The 14300-nt window shown below is 40.8% G+C and overlaps 1 protein-coding gene across 3 annotated transcripts in view; it reads left to right on the top strand.

Moving 5' to 3' along the window:
* NR1H4 (nuclear receptor subfamily 1 group H member 4) overlaps positions 1 to 14300 on the top strand; it is a 62629-nt gene that overhangs the window by 23853 nt on the left and 24476 nt on the right. For 2 of the 3 annotated variants that reach the window (XM_077807660.1, XM_077807662.1), the window contains exons 3-6: positions 2721 to 2873; positions 6635 to 6768; positions 8134 to 8232; positions 10388 to 10487. In XM_077807660.1, the coding sequence (XP_077663786.1) occupies positions 2721 to 2873; positions 6635 to 6768; positions 8134 to 8232; positions 10388 to 10487 (486 nt within the window). The remainder of the gene's footprint in view (positions 1 to 2720; positions 2874 to 6634; positions 6769 to 8133; positions 8233 to 10387; positions 10488 to 14300) is intronic. The other variant, XM_077807661.1, reaches the window with a different exon arrangement.

Below are 14300 nucleotides of genomic sequence, written 5' to 3'. Positions count from 1 at the left end.
AACCAAACACTTCAACAGGGGACAGGGTGGGAAAAGCAATATATACACTGAAGCCCCAGTCTCATAAATTGTTCAATGTATCTGTATAAAGCCCAATTAAAGTTGGTGAGGGTCTGCCTGTGAAGAACAACTTTCAGGACTGGGGCCGGAAAAAGGGAGTTCTACCCATAACTAACCCTAATCACTGTTGAGGCTAACAGAACAAAACACATTCATAGTTTCTAACTGAAGCTAGTTGTTGAGATTTTGGAAGATCAGATAAGGTTAGCAATGTCAAAATGCAAAAAACACCTTATTTTTAAATCACCCCCCCCCCCAGACACTGTCTCCCCAAATATCTTGCCTGATTTGCCTCAGATCGTCCCAAAAAATTCTCCTTTAGCACAAGATCACACACGTGACATTTCAGGACGTTTGATTTAACTCTGGAGTTGTTATTACTAAGGGATATGTATCAAAAATAGGGCTTATAGGGGAGAACTAACTTTGATTACTAGGGAGAAGACTATCTAGAGAGAAACTGCTAAGAATGTCACTCCATAATAAAAATGGGATGAGAGTAAGGTTGAAAATTCTGCTTTGCCAGAGCAGAAAAATATTTTGGATTTTAAAAATTGTTTCTTTCAGTAGGAAACATTCACAGTTCTAAATTTTGTTGGTTTATAAATCTCACTGATTTGGCATCACTACATGTTGTCAATAAGTTGCATTTGCTAAAGCTTTTGCAATTCTTTACATACAAATAACAGCTAATAAAGTGTTGCCTAGATCTTGTTCATGCTAGCCATAATAACAGCAATCTGACTTCTAATGGTCATAAACATATTTGCTTACAGCTTTTGAATATAACTGTCATAAATGATTTTCTTCATGAATTGCAGCCTTTAAATAAATTGTTTAAAATAAAATTAGAACATGATCTGAAACAAATTGAACTGCCATTTAACTGGTATTGAAAATCTACAGCTTAAACCTAGACCTTTTCTTCCTTCCCTGACCAGCATATGGAAATGTGTTAAACTCCATGTGAATGGCAAACAAAAATAATGTCTGGGTCTGACTGAAAGTTCCAAATAATCTGCATTTCAAAAGAGGTTAGTGTCAATCAAGTATATTTGAATGGAAAAAGAGAACTATTCAAAACACACAGTACAGGAGACAGGAGTCAAAGAAGTGCCAAGTTTGTTGTTGCTAAATAGAATTTTATTATTTTTTGTAACAAAATGTTAGGGCTGGGATGGATTATTTAAATTAAAGATGGGTCTGAGCCATGACACTAATTTGTATCCACCGTGAATTTCTCAACAATTCAGGGGTGCATGTAGGCATATGTGTCCTAGTTCAATGCCTTTCAGAGAGAAAACAAAGAAGAGAGCCAGATCTGAACTTCCCCCCGAGTTGACTGTGGGTGATTGGATCCTGTGTTTTTGTTCAGTCCCACCTTTAGTGAATGGAAGTGTCAGGTAGAATACTACCAGGGCTGAGATTAGGGTTAGCCTGTACTACAAATCAGCCATGTGCCCTCAGGGGCTTCCAGGAACCCCTTTTTAAAATTCTGCCACCAAACTGATGGAAGAGTTGAGATTATTTCCCATGCCTGACAGAGTTCACTCCCTCTTTGAATGCTGCTAAATCATCCCATCTAAAACACAGCATTCGAAAAATGCTATGCTTGCAAAATGAAGCACTAAAAGTTCAGGGAATGTTAAAGCAAAGGTTGCCTGTGCAACTTTATCTTTGCCCTCCTAGTAAGTGGTATTATAATAGTCTTTTATTGCATAGAATTTCACTGCATGAATGCATACTGTCTTTTCCACAGTAGCGCAGTCTGAGTACAGGTTGGACAGTGAATAAGGGCTTTGTACTGAATCAGAAAGGGGTCTGTGGATCCATGATTTTCTTTGGGCTAATTTCTGTTTGCAGTTCTTTACACCAATGTAAACTTGGAGTGAATCCAGGAAAACTAAATTCCGTGAAACTTGACTTCAGTGGGACTAATTGTGTGGTTAAAGTTAGAAAAGTGCTTAAGTACCTTGCTGAATTAGGGCCTCAGTGTACCAGAAGGGCAGAGTTTAATGAAGGAGGCAGGGGGTTGTTGCAAACGAGGGAGGAATCGTCTACTTTAATATGTAGGATGAAACTGAATATAGTTCAGAGGCTTCATTCTAGATGGGCAGGCAGTCTGTGTGACCCTGCTTACATGTGTTTGCAAGTACTCTAATTCTCGGTAATTGAGACAATGGGAATTCACTCAGATGGGTTTGCTGCCTGCACTCTCATGGCTTGTCCTGTCCTCAGAGTCCTTCAAGTGAATTGTAGCCTCATAGTTGTTCATTGGCTATTAGAGTACTGTCCAGTATTGTGTATAATCCTGATATTTGAACCACAGTGATGGGTTCCAAATTTGCATCTGAACCTTCTCAAGGATCCCAGATATTTGGATGTGGGATTTTAGTTCAGGCCAATGTCTAGTGTATAGACCCACATTATATAATATCTGGTTCTAAATGATATTGCATGGACCACTTAGGTGCAAGTAATGGTTTAAAGTAGCAATAATTCAGCCATCAGCATGTCCAAGTGATACCAAAAGAAACTGGAGTTGTTGCAGAATGTGTTGCATTCAGAGGGTGAAACAGTTATGCAGTCTCTTTTCAAGCTAATCAGTTCCCCACTTTACAGTGCCTTCTTACACATCTATCTCACTGTTGTTTGCACAGGCTTCTTCAGAAGAAGTATCACTAAAAATGCTGTATACAAGTGTAAAAATGGAGGCAATTGTGAGATGGACATGTACATGAGAAGAAAGTGCCAGGAGTGCCGCCTGCGGAAATGCAAACAAATGGGGATGTTGGCTGAATGTATGTATACAGGTATTTGCATCAAGCAAGCAAAGTACTTTGAAAATATATTCAATCTTACATTTGTCTAACTGGGCTGTGGCTAATATGCTGAAGCCTCCATACGTATACAAAGGTGGGTAAAACCCTCAAAGATATAATCTAGCAAATCTGAAGGCATGGACTGTAGCATTAAAGGCACTGCAGTCCATGCTCAACAAATCTTATTGAATAGGCATGACATACCCATGAATGATGAGATTTGGTTAATGATAGGGGACACCAGAGCGTGAGGTGTGTGATGATCTGGTGGTGAAGAAAGGACTTTCCCTGCCAGAGTGGGCTGACACAGCGAAAGGCAAGAGCCAAAGGGGCTGCCCAAGTGCGAGGAAAAGCCACTCCAGTAGCTATGGAAAAAGGAGGGAGGTGGTGGAAGGCATCAATTGGAGAAGGGGAGGAATACAAAGAAGCAGGGAATTTTCAGTGCTATGTAGGGCAGAGAAGGAACAGACTTACCCCTACCCAAAACCACCTTTTTATGGACTGCCTGCCAGCCCTTCCCAGCCAATTCCAATGCTTGTATGAACTACTGGCAATAAACCAATGGCGGATCTCCTGAAAAAGGAGGGCTACCATTGGCTGGAAGTTGCTGTGTGCTGCAGTCCTCCTCTGGCAATCTGGGCTGGCCTGGTAAGGGACAGCCCTTTTTTTAAATCGTCTCATTAGTTCTTCTAATGGAGGTATAGAGCTATATAGGTACAATCACCTCCAAAGAACTTGGCTTTTAGATTTAAACCATGTTTTATATTAAAAAAAATTGGAATTCAGGCTGACATATTACTTATATACATTACCAAGCTCCAGGTCAATGTACTTTAAACATCTGTGATACTGCACTACACCCCAAAATGAGGAGTTAAAGTTCTACCAGTAATTCAATTTCAACTATAACAGTAATAGTCATTCCATATTTGAAGGCTCACTCCTAGAAATATAGTGTACACACCTGCATATGCTGCCTTCAGTGAATAGGACTGCAGTTTATTCTATTTATTGATGGCTCCAATCATTTTAGCACACTGTAGTGTCAAACCAATTTAGGTTCATACAGGAAATTAATCTACTCTGAGTTTTTAATATACTTCTCTTTTTTTAATCTGATCATGAGATGCTATATTAACTGTTGGCTTTGTGAGAAACAATAACCTCCATCAATATTTGGAATGCATGCAAATATAATATAATTAATCTTTCATTCTGTAAATTGAACAGACTACAAAGATCCTGAGATATGACATATTCTCGTACAATACATAAATATCCAAACAAATGCCACCAAAGTGATGATAGCACTCAATGAGTCAGTAAGTGTCATAGGAAAATAAAAACCCATGGAGTTGGACTCAGATTCATTGTTCCACAAATTCAAGAGATCAGGATTCTCTGAGTGACTCATGGCAGCAGAAAAACAACAGATCACAGAAAAAAAAATAGGTTAGTGTAAATAATACTGACTGAGGACACATGAAACTTTTAAACTGGCTGATCATTTTCTCAAATTGGCATATGTGAAACAAAGACCGACAATAGGTGCTGCCATTTGAATCTTTCTCTGCAATGGAAACACTTACTTTGTTACTGGGTATCTCATGTTACTCATAACTTAAACATAAGCATGTTCTAAAGCACTTCAGTGAGGACATTTTGCAAGTCACCATTTAACAAGTTTCAAAGGAAGACCATACCGTATATGGTTGGTTTTAGATCAGGGCTTGACAGGGTGGTAAAACCTCAAGCTTCTATTTATACATTGTCTTAAGTTGAAGAAGTTTCTTTGAAATAAAAGGTTACCTTGAACTTTGTTTCAGTTACTCATACCAGAGGGTTGCAATTATAAACACTGAAGAATTTTGCTATAGCAAAAAGGGAGGTAGAGTCTTATAAACGTTTATGGCCCTACTCACTAAACGTTTCTATGTCCTTTGCACATAAACCACAAATACGGTGAAATTATTTAACCATCAGCTTCAAATATATTTTTGTACTTATAGTTGCAGTTCTTTAGCGTGACCTGAGTTTCTACTTAAAGGCCAGATTCTGCCACTCTTATTCCGGCTGAATCGCACTCCTAGTCTCACCGAAATGGAGCCATTTCTGGAATTAGAGTAAAATGCTGGCTGCATTGAAATCAATAGGAGGTTTGCAACTAACTTCAGTGAAGCTATAATTTCACCCCCAAAGTACTACTCAGCATAAATAAGAATGGCAGAATCAGGCCTTTAGTGTACAGGACACAAAGCAAACCAAATTTTCCCCAGAAAAGAAATAGGTCAGATCCTCATCTGGTATAAATCAGTGTAGCTCCACTGACTGCCCCAGTTTACATCAGCTGAGGATCTGGCCCAATGGTTTTAGCAGGATTGCTTTACATCTATTCTTTAGAAAAATAAAGCTAGGATGTTGTAAAAATGAGGCAGTACAATCACATACCTTGATGCCAATTATTATCTGCAACATTCCTATCACTGATATTTTCCTATTTCAAGGTACTATATGTAAGTCTTATTTTAATCATGTAAACTTCCTCTTCTCTCAGTGGTATTGGTAGGTTATTTTATATAGTGCTTAAACAGGAAATTAAAAACATTCACAACTGAATTCAGTGTTTACATATCTTTCCCCACCATCATATACTTTCTGAATGAGTCTCTTTTCCTGTTCTGCATTTTCAAGATTGGAGAGCCAGGCAGACTCCTTGAAAGAAACTCTAAATTGAAGTTCTGTGATGATTATATTCTTAGATCCATTCATACCTGCTTGCCTGTTGGTCAGTTTGCTGGTTTTCTTTTGAGGGTTGGTTCTGTTAATTGTTATTATTTAGTAATTGTTCAGCACAGATGGTGTGCTGGTTGCTGTGCATAATGCACCTAAAGATAGCCCCGACCCAAGTTGTTTACAGTCTATAAGAATAAATACATTAAGTGACAAATATTTAATTTAAGAACACAATAGACTCTAATCAATAATAAACCCTGGGCTTGATTCAATCTGCTAGTGCAGGGAGGTACAAATTGTGGCAGTTGACCAGATAATGCACTGGATCAGCACATCTTCCAGACACTTCAGCCATATTCTCTCCCTGGCCAGCATGATTCACTTTTGGTTTGTACCAGCAACACTAGATCTCTCAGCAGAGTGGCGCTGCAGATGCCTGTGCCCCTTCTAAGTGGATGTTCTGCAAGTGCGGCTGCACCCTGGTTTGCACTAGTAGAAGTTGGCTCGGCTCAAAAATGCTGATCGTAACATCCATAGCCTTTCATCTATGTATCGGAGGGTATGTCTACACTATGAAATTAGGTAGAAATAATCCTTCTTCATTACATCATGGATTCATATAGTAAACAAATTAGGTCGATTTTTTGAGTGGCCTAAGTACTTGTATCTAAGGAGAATGCTGTCTTCAGAAAGAAAAGGAGGACTTGTGGCACCTTAGAGACTAACAAATTTATTTGAGCATAAGCTCACGAAAGCTTGTGCTCAAATAAATTTGTTAGTCTCTAAGGTGCCACTAGTACTCCTTGTTCTTTTTGCTGATACAGACTAACACGGCTGCTACTCTGAAAGCTGTTTTCAGAGAATGTCTTGCATGGGTAAGTCGTTTATTGGTGTTAAAGGGCAATATGTGGGCATGCTCATGTACTTACTTGGTTCCACACTGGTATGTGAAAATTAACCTACCCTAATATGTCTTTTGGGGTGCGAATCCTATGAACGTATTATTTGCAATGCTGCAGGTTTGTTAACAGAAATACAATGCAAGTCAAAACGTCTAAGAAAACATGTGAAACAGCCGCCTGATCAGACAGCCAACGAAGATAATGAGGGAGCGGACCTGAAGCAAGTGACATCTACAACTAAAATATACAGGGTAATAAAATTCATGGAAATAGTCTGTACAATAATTAGGATGTTTTAGCTACATGCAAAGAACACAGCATACTATGGTTACACTGAAGTAATTTAGAGAATCGCCTTATGTAGCCAGACACATTTCCCTCAGTGTTTATAGTGTTTACCTATAATTAATGAAATAGCGTTATTTGAGGATCTAAGGCATTAGTCTACGTCAATAACATGTAAAACGGTAACTTCTCATATAGATTCTAAGGGGGGGGGGTCTTGACCCTAACATGTTAATTATGCATGCATGTACGTATGCACACGCACCACGTTAGCATACACATTCCACACAGAGATTAGATCTATGTGGTAGAAATATCCATGGGATAAACTGCAGAGACGTGATAAACTGCAGAAGACACATTAAGTAAGATTCATCACATGGCTGTGCAAATTATCCGTGGATATTTTTATGATACATATTTACAGATCTAATCTCTGCATGGGATGTGTCTATTGAATAATTACGGTTTTATAAATTATCATGCACCTTTGACCACCTCACCTGCACTCTGTCATGAATCCATCTCCCTCAGGACTACTATTAATATGCTAAATCTGAGTACCTGCAAACAGTTGCCATAAAAAGATCAGTTTGATAGAAGGAAACATTGCTCTTTCTCCCCAAATGTGGAATTCCAATCCTCCAACACTACCCCCCCCCCAAAAAAAATTTACAGCTGCCCAAAGGCATGATGGCAATATTCAGTCCTTACTTGCATCAGTTACAGATTTAAATTTGGATACCTTGCTGCCCTTCAGGACTAGAAATAGGAGCAAAGGAAAAGCAAGATTTCTGACATTCCAAATGGACCTAGTGTTTGCTTCTAGACCTGGAATGTGCGGAGATATTAGACCTTAAAATCTGATATTCTTAGGTATAGAAAAGCAATATCAAGTCACGTTAGAGGCTTTTAATGCTTCTTTTGAGCCTTACCCAGTTGGGGACACATAATAATTACGATACCTGAGATATACAAAGAGTCCAGATGTTTTTTGAAACTCACTAAAACATCTATAAAATAGTTTTTCTGTAAAGTAAGTGTCATGTATAGAATATATGAGGGTGTGGTATTGAGGTTTTGGGATGTCCACATAACTCACTAATTACCAAACCTGATAATACTTCCACTCCAAACTCATGCTGGTAAAACATTTATACCACTCTATCATTGATCCTTTGTATACATCTGCAGTCTCTAAGGGGCTAGGCAGACTTCTCATCTTGTTGACATCCAAATGTAAGATGTAAATCGATACAAACTTACTGAAGTAAGAGATGCTAGATCACTTCCAGTTACTGAACTTTATGGGTTTTTTTCTGCCAGTATAGGAGAAAGTAGAACTTACCCCAGAACAGCAGAACCTTCTTCATTACATCATGGATTCCTATAGTAAACAAAGAATTCCTCAAGAGGTATCAAAAAAACTTGTAAGTACACAAATTAATTAGTCTTTTGAAAGTTGTTATTTGGGTTGTATGCAGAGACTACGGGGCTTTATTATTATTATTAGCATTAGTTAAGGTGGTATACTGAGGGCTGTGTTTGAACTGCAAGCTGTCACTTTAAGAGTGGGAGGGTTTTCTGGTCCTGTTTGCAGGCTACAGGCTCTGTAACATCTGGGAGCAGCTTAAAGCAAGTTGGGGTGAGTTATGTCAGTCTGTTTTAGGGAGCAGCCTGTTTCTGCGCTCTTTTTGTTTGTAAACATTTTGAATTCTAAGAAATAAAGCAACCTTCCAGCAAGGATATTTATGGTTTTTTTTTAATTTAATGTTTCTGGGTGTACGTTGTGAACATAAGTTAACATTTATATGAAAGTAGCACCTAGAGCCCTCAACCAGGTTGACACTGTACAAACACATAGTAAATTACAGTACTTGCCCCCAAAGAGCTTACAGTCTAAAAGAAGAGTTTACAATCTAAAAGTATATAAGAAAATCAGAATCTGTTCTTAAATCACTACAATCTGATCATTTCTTTGTTCATTGAACCCAAATATTGAGGAGAAGAGTATGCATCTTGGGGGAAAGTGACTAACACCCTCAAATCACTCAGATAATGATTAATCACTGAAGACTTTCAAATAGGTAGTATAATGTGATGCTATATTGAATATTGCTTAACTGAAATCTACATTGACTAGTAAAATCTGAATTTGTGTGAATAAACTACAGCCTCCAAGACTGTTGTCATAAAGTCGTCGTCACACACAAACACACATATAAAGACACTTGATCTTTTGGTCTGGCTGAGCACAGCAAAGAATCCAGGAAGTGGGAGGCAAAGGTGGCTTTTTATTGCCTTATCAGACTATGGTTATTCTTCCTAAGGGCAAGTTAGAGGAGCCTTAGGACTAGATCTGGTAAGAAAATAATCGCAAAAAAAATTCGAACTTTGCAACAAGAATATCAAACCAAAAACTTGAAATGTTTCAGTTTTTGGAACCAAAAACTTCTTTTTTTTTCAGTTTTTCCTTTTGGGATTTCTCTCCCCTTTCTTTCTCTCCCTTTCTTTCACCGCCTCTCTTTTTCAGTGGCAAAATGAAAAATAAAAAAAGCAGAAAAAGGGGAGAAAAGATAAAGGGGGAAAAGAGAGGGGAAAATGGGAGAAAATATTTTGGTTTCCAAGTTTGAAAACTAAAAAAAATTCAGTTTGGGGGGTTTTTTTTGGTTAAAAAAATGGAAAATGTCAATAAACAAAACAACAACAACAGCAAAAGAGTTTTGAACAAAATATGTTGACCAGCTCTCCTCAGGGCTCAATCCTTTTGACATTCCACTATACCGGGGGAGTTATGTGGCATGTGCGACGAACTGGCTATGCCAGTTCTATGTCACTTGGGTTTTACAACCACTTCAGTTGCCTAGTTAAATCAGCTATACTGTCCCTTTGCACTGCTGGAGCAATTTTTTGTAATGGTATATTTCTTTTCCCGTCGTTGTGGTGAATCAATGTAGTAGCTGGTCTGAAACCATGCTACTTGTTGCTGCAGTTCCATCAGATCTTGCAAGCACATAGGGTTGGGCCAAGTAAATACTTAGATGGGTGACCTCCAAGGAATATCCTGGGTGCTGTAGGCAGTAATGTTAGTTGAGTAGCTGGCACCCTTCCCCTTGAATCCATATGAACTAATGTTCCAGTGCGGTACTGCTGGAGGTGTGGTTACACACATGATATTGAAAAAGCAAGGTTCTGACCACTTGGGGTCAGTAAAGGTTTCATGCTCTTTTCATAAGTGTAGGACTGTTAACCCTGGTGACCTGGCCAAATTCCAATCTGGAGATGATACTCTGCCTTTCTAAATTCCCAGTGCAGTTGCAACTGAATACAGTGTCTTTCCTCACTCCTTAATCTAAACTACTGTGTAACATTGCTTTGTAGTGGCAAGCAGCTGCCACAATCCACCTGAAATCTTAAAATCCCAAACTTCTGTTTACTTTTATTACCTATTATATTACAGAGGTGTTGTGAGGATTAATTAGTAAATATTTGTGTAGTGCTTTGAGATATTCTTACGAAAAGAATGACAGAAGTCCAAAGTGTCAGCTATTATTAACCATTGTTTTTTTAATTTTAAATACTTAGTTACAAGAGGAATTCAGTGCTGAAGAAAATTTTCTCATCTTAACAGAAATGGCTACCAGTCATGTTCAGGTTCTTGTGGAATTCACCAAAAAGTTACCAGGTATGTCACAATGGACCAAATCTTGCTCCCACGGAAATTAATGGCAAGCCTCTAATTGATTTTAGTTGCAGCTTGATTGCTATGTATATCTAGGTAAGTATAGCTGAGAGGATGTATAAAAGTATGTTCCATTGTCCCTGCCAATACACATAAGCCACTGATGCGACCTAAAAAACTGAAGCTTTATACTCCAAGAGACTGCTTTGAAAGACTCAAACTTAACCAGTTTCAGAAGGAATATCCTCTATATCTATTCAAGGACAAAATGTTCCGGGTGTTTTAGAGTCTTTGAAGGTACATTATTTTAAGATAATGTTGCAATGCAAAATATTGCTCCTTAGAATTGACTCTAACACTTTAGAAACTTTATTTTATTCCCTGTGCCCCCTTTTCTGTTTAAGCCTTTGGGTCAGTGTCATCCACTGAAATGTGTGTGCTTAGAACATTGGCTTTAAGTGTGTGGAAGGGATGTTTATTCAAGGTTTGTGTTTTGGACTCCTTGAATAATGAATCACAGAATCACATTGAAAATGAGATTTCAGTTTTTCAATTCTCAGTGGAAGAGGCATTATAAAAATCTAGCATCATGCTACCTCGAGAGGCCAAATGTGTCACGGCTCTGTTAGATTAATTCTGAAGCACATCCTGCCCCATCCCACGTGGCTTCAGATACAGCACAAGAGGCAGAGTTTTTCTATTTGGAGAGGAGGAGTGCAGAGTATCTGCAGGTCATCCATCTCTACTCCTGTGTCATGGAACCCATCTCTGTGTGAGGTTCCCCGCACCTTTCTGTGCCGTGTGGCTTGGAGTAAAGAGGCGTGGAGGTAGGGCGGGTAGATCCACTGGTCATTAATCCCTACACAGAGGTTTCTTGAGTCCTTAGTTCAGTGCCCCATCCACTAGACAGGGGTTCTCAACCTTTTTCTTGCTGAGCCTCCTCCCCCATCCCCAAACATGCCATAAAAACTCCAGGGCCCAGGGGGAAGGCAACCAAAAATTAAAACTCAAAGTGGGGGCTCAGCTCAAAAAGTTTGCAAACCACTCAGGGTGCAGGCAGGGGCTGGCTAGGGGCCATGTGCAGAAAGGGGGCGGGGTAGCTCAGGGTGCAGGGAAGGGGTAGCTAGCAGTTGTGTGCCAGGAGTAGTGGCTGCTCCCCAAGGGCTTTGCCAGCAAGCAGTCAAAGGAGGCTGGGAGTTGAGGAACAGCTGCAGCGCTGGGCAGCAGCAGCATGAAGGGGTGCAGGCAGGGGGAGACGGGGAAGTGCCTTGGCTGCCCGCTCCATGGTACCAGCCAGAGCAGCAGCTGCCCCGCACTGCCCGGTTCTGGCTTCCAGCCTCTGACTTGGCCAGGGGGTGGGGCCTAGGAGTAATGTGGGAGAGGAGGAGGTGAGGGGGTGTGTATGGGCCTGCCCCACTCTGGTTAAGGCACTGCAATTTATGGGGGAGCAACTCTGCCCAAGGGCTTGGGGTTTCTGTCCTGTGGGGCACCAGGGCTCATGGACCCACTGAAATCAGCTCGCAACTCCCGGGGGGCTGTGGATCCCTCATTGAGAACTGCTGCACTAGACCATTTGCCTCTCACTTTCATTCATACATACATATTTTCATATTCCAATATGTTAAAATTTCATTTTTTCTAGCATTGCCCTTTTCCTCCCTCTGTTATGGGATTATTTTAAAGCCTCTACAGTATTACAGTTCCAATTGTATTTTCTTTTGCAAACTAATGGGCACAGGTTCACAGGAAATAAATGAAAAAAATAAAGTGAATGAGTTTTGAATGGGTTCAGTTCACCGCTGAAAGATGATAATGCTACCAATTCTTTATTAACACTAAAGCAGGAATTTAATTTGTTCTATGCTAATCAAGTTGAAGGCAATCTTACCTGATCCAAAACAAGATTACACACACCTACATATGTGAGTGAGAGGGGGAGGGAGACTTGGAAGGATGCGAGCCTGGCAGTTTGAAAAAGGAAATAGGGGGGGAAACCCTTACAAGATTTCTGTAATACAGATGGTCTGTTGGCCTCAAGTCAAGAACAAAATGAGGCCCAAATCTTCAAAAGTCTCCACTAATTCTGACTGCCTCATTTTGGGCACCCAACTTGAGCCTTATTTTCATAGCTGCCGCGTACCTGCAGTTCCCATTGATTTCAACTGGAGGAGGTGGATGGATCCTCAGCACCTAAGAAAATCAGGCAAAAGACTTCCCCTGGGCTCCTGAAATTAGTGGATTCTCTTGAAAATATTGGGCTTGCAGTCTTGTTAGAGTAAAATAACTTTGAGATGGAACTGCGGAACAAATCAAGCTCTTTTCAGAGTTATGTTCATCAGTGTATACTGAGGAAAAAAGGGAAAGGGCCTTCTAGGATCAAATACAACTGCCATTTGAAAATTTAAAGTAGTGAGATTTAGCACAGTTTACTTGTTGTGACTTTAAATCTGTGACTTTAACTATTTCCTTTCATTCTCTTTATTCTATTTCCTTGTTTGTGTGCTGCTTCACGGACTTGGTACAGGCTCATTGTACTGGATTTGTAGTGGCAGTCAGCATGAACTGGGCTTTTCGTAACTTTCAGTTCCACTCTTGTATGTAGAGGCCCCATTCTGCACTCACTGAAGTTTATGGGAGTTTGGCAATTTACTACAATAGGGAAAGAATCCAGGCCCACAGAAAGGATAAATCCCTATCCAAAATATAGGGGGAAGCCTTTATCCAAAATAACAAAGCTTAAAAATCATGAAAAGGAGGCATGATTTTTGATTGCCAGCCCCTTCTTTGCACATATCCCTATACAGCAGAACCTCAAAGATACGAACACCAGAGTTATGGACTTACCAGTCAACCGGACACCCTGTGAAACAAGAAGTCATCAGTCAGGAAGCAGCAGAGACAAAAAACAACAACAACCAAAAAACAGCAAATACTGTACTGCCTCGGGGCTTTAGCCCTGGGGCTCACGGCTTCAGCTATGGAGGGGTTGGGGCTGCAGCCTCAGGGTGTGTAGGAGGGTCTGGAGTCTAGGCAGGGGGAGGGCTGGGGGTTTCTGACCCCCAGGAGCATTGGGCCTCAGAGCTTTAGACTGGGGGGGAGCTCTGGGGTTTGGGGCTTCAGCACTGTGACTCTGCTCCTGGCTTCTGCCGCGTGGGGGGTGCCAGAACTCAGCACTTCAGCCCCACGGATCCGTTCCCAGCTTCAACCCCGCAGGGGTAGCCAGGGTTTGGGGCTTTAGGTATGAGGGAAGCATTGGTTTCAGTCCCAGCACTGACCCCATAACTAAAGCCCCAAGCCCCGGTGCTGCCCCCAGCTGAATCCAGGCTTAAATGTACATGTAACCCTTCTGCCTGTCAGAGTTGGCAGCAAGAAGGGCCGGGTTCAATATCTAGGGGATCCATTCCAATAACACAATGCAAAACCGGCTCGAGCCCCCACCCAGTGACCTGGGACAAATATATACCACCCCCGCTGGGCGCCTCCAAGAGGCAATACTTCCCCTCTCGCAAGCACAGAGTCTGAGTGTAGCAAAAAGCCTTTTAATAACGGAGAGAAACAATGTGGCATTATGTTGGGGAAACACCACCAACTGGATTCATAACACAACCCATGAGCAAAACCCACCCCAAGCAAATTGGGGCATGTCCTTTCCCTTTGGTTCTTGAGTCCAGCAACCCAAAATCACCCGAAGTCCCAAAAGTCCAACTACCCAAAAGTCTCTGGTCAGGGCAGCCCCAGAGTTCAAAAGTTTATCTGCAGAGTTTTTACCTCCCAACCTGGGTGGAGATTGGGGGGGGGCGTTAAGGGGCACCTTAC

The sequence above is a fragment of the Eretmochelys imbricata genome, chromosome 1, assembly GCF_965152235.1.
Source record: "Eretmochelys imbricata isolate rEreImb1 chromosome 1, rEreImb1.hap1, whole genome shotgun sequence".
Lineage (NCBI taxonomy): Eukaryota > Metazoa > Chordata > Testudines > Cheloniidae > Eretmochelys > Eretmochelys imbricata.
This window is presented reverse-complemented; position numbering and strand designations above follow the sequence as displayed.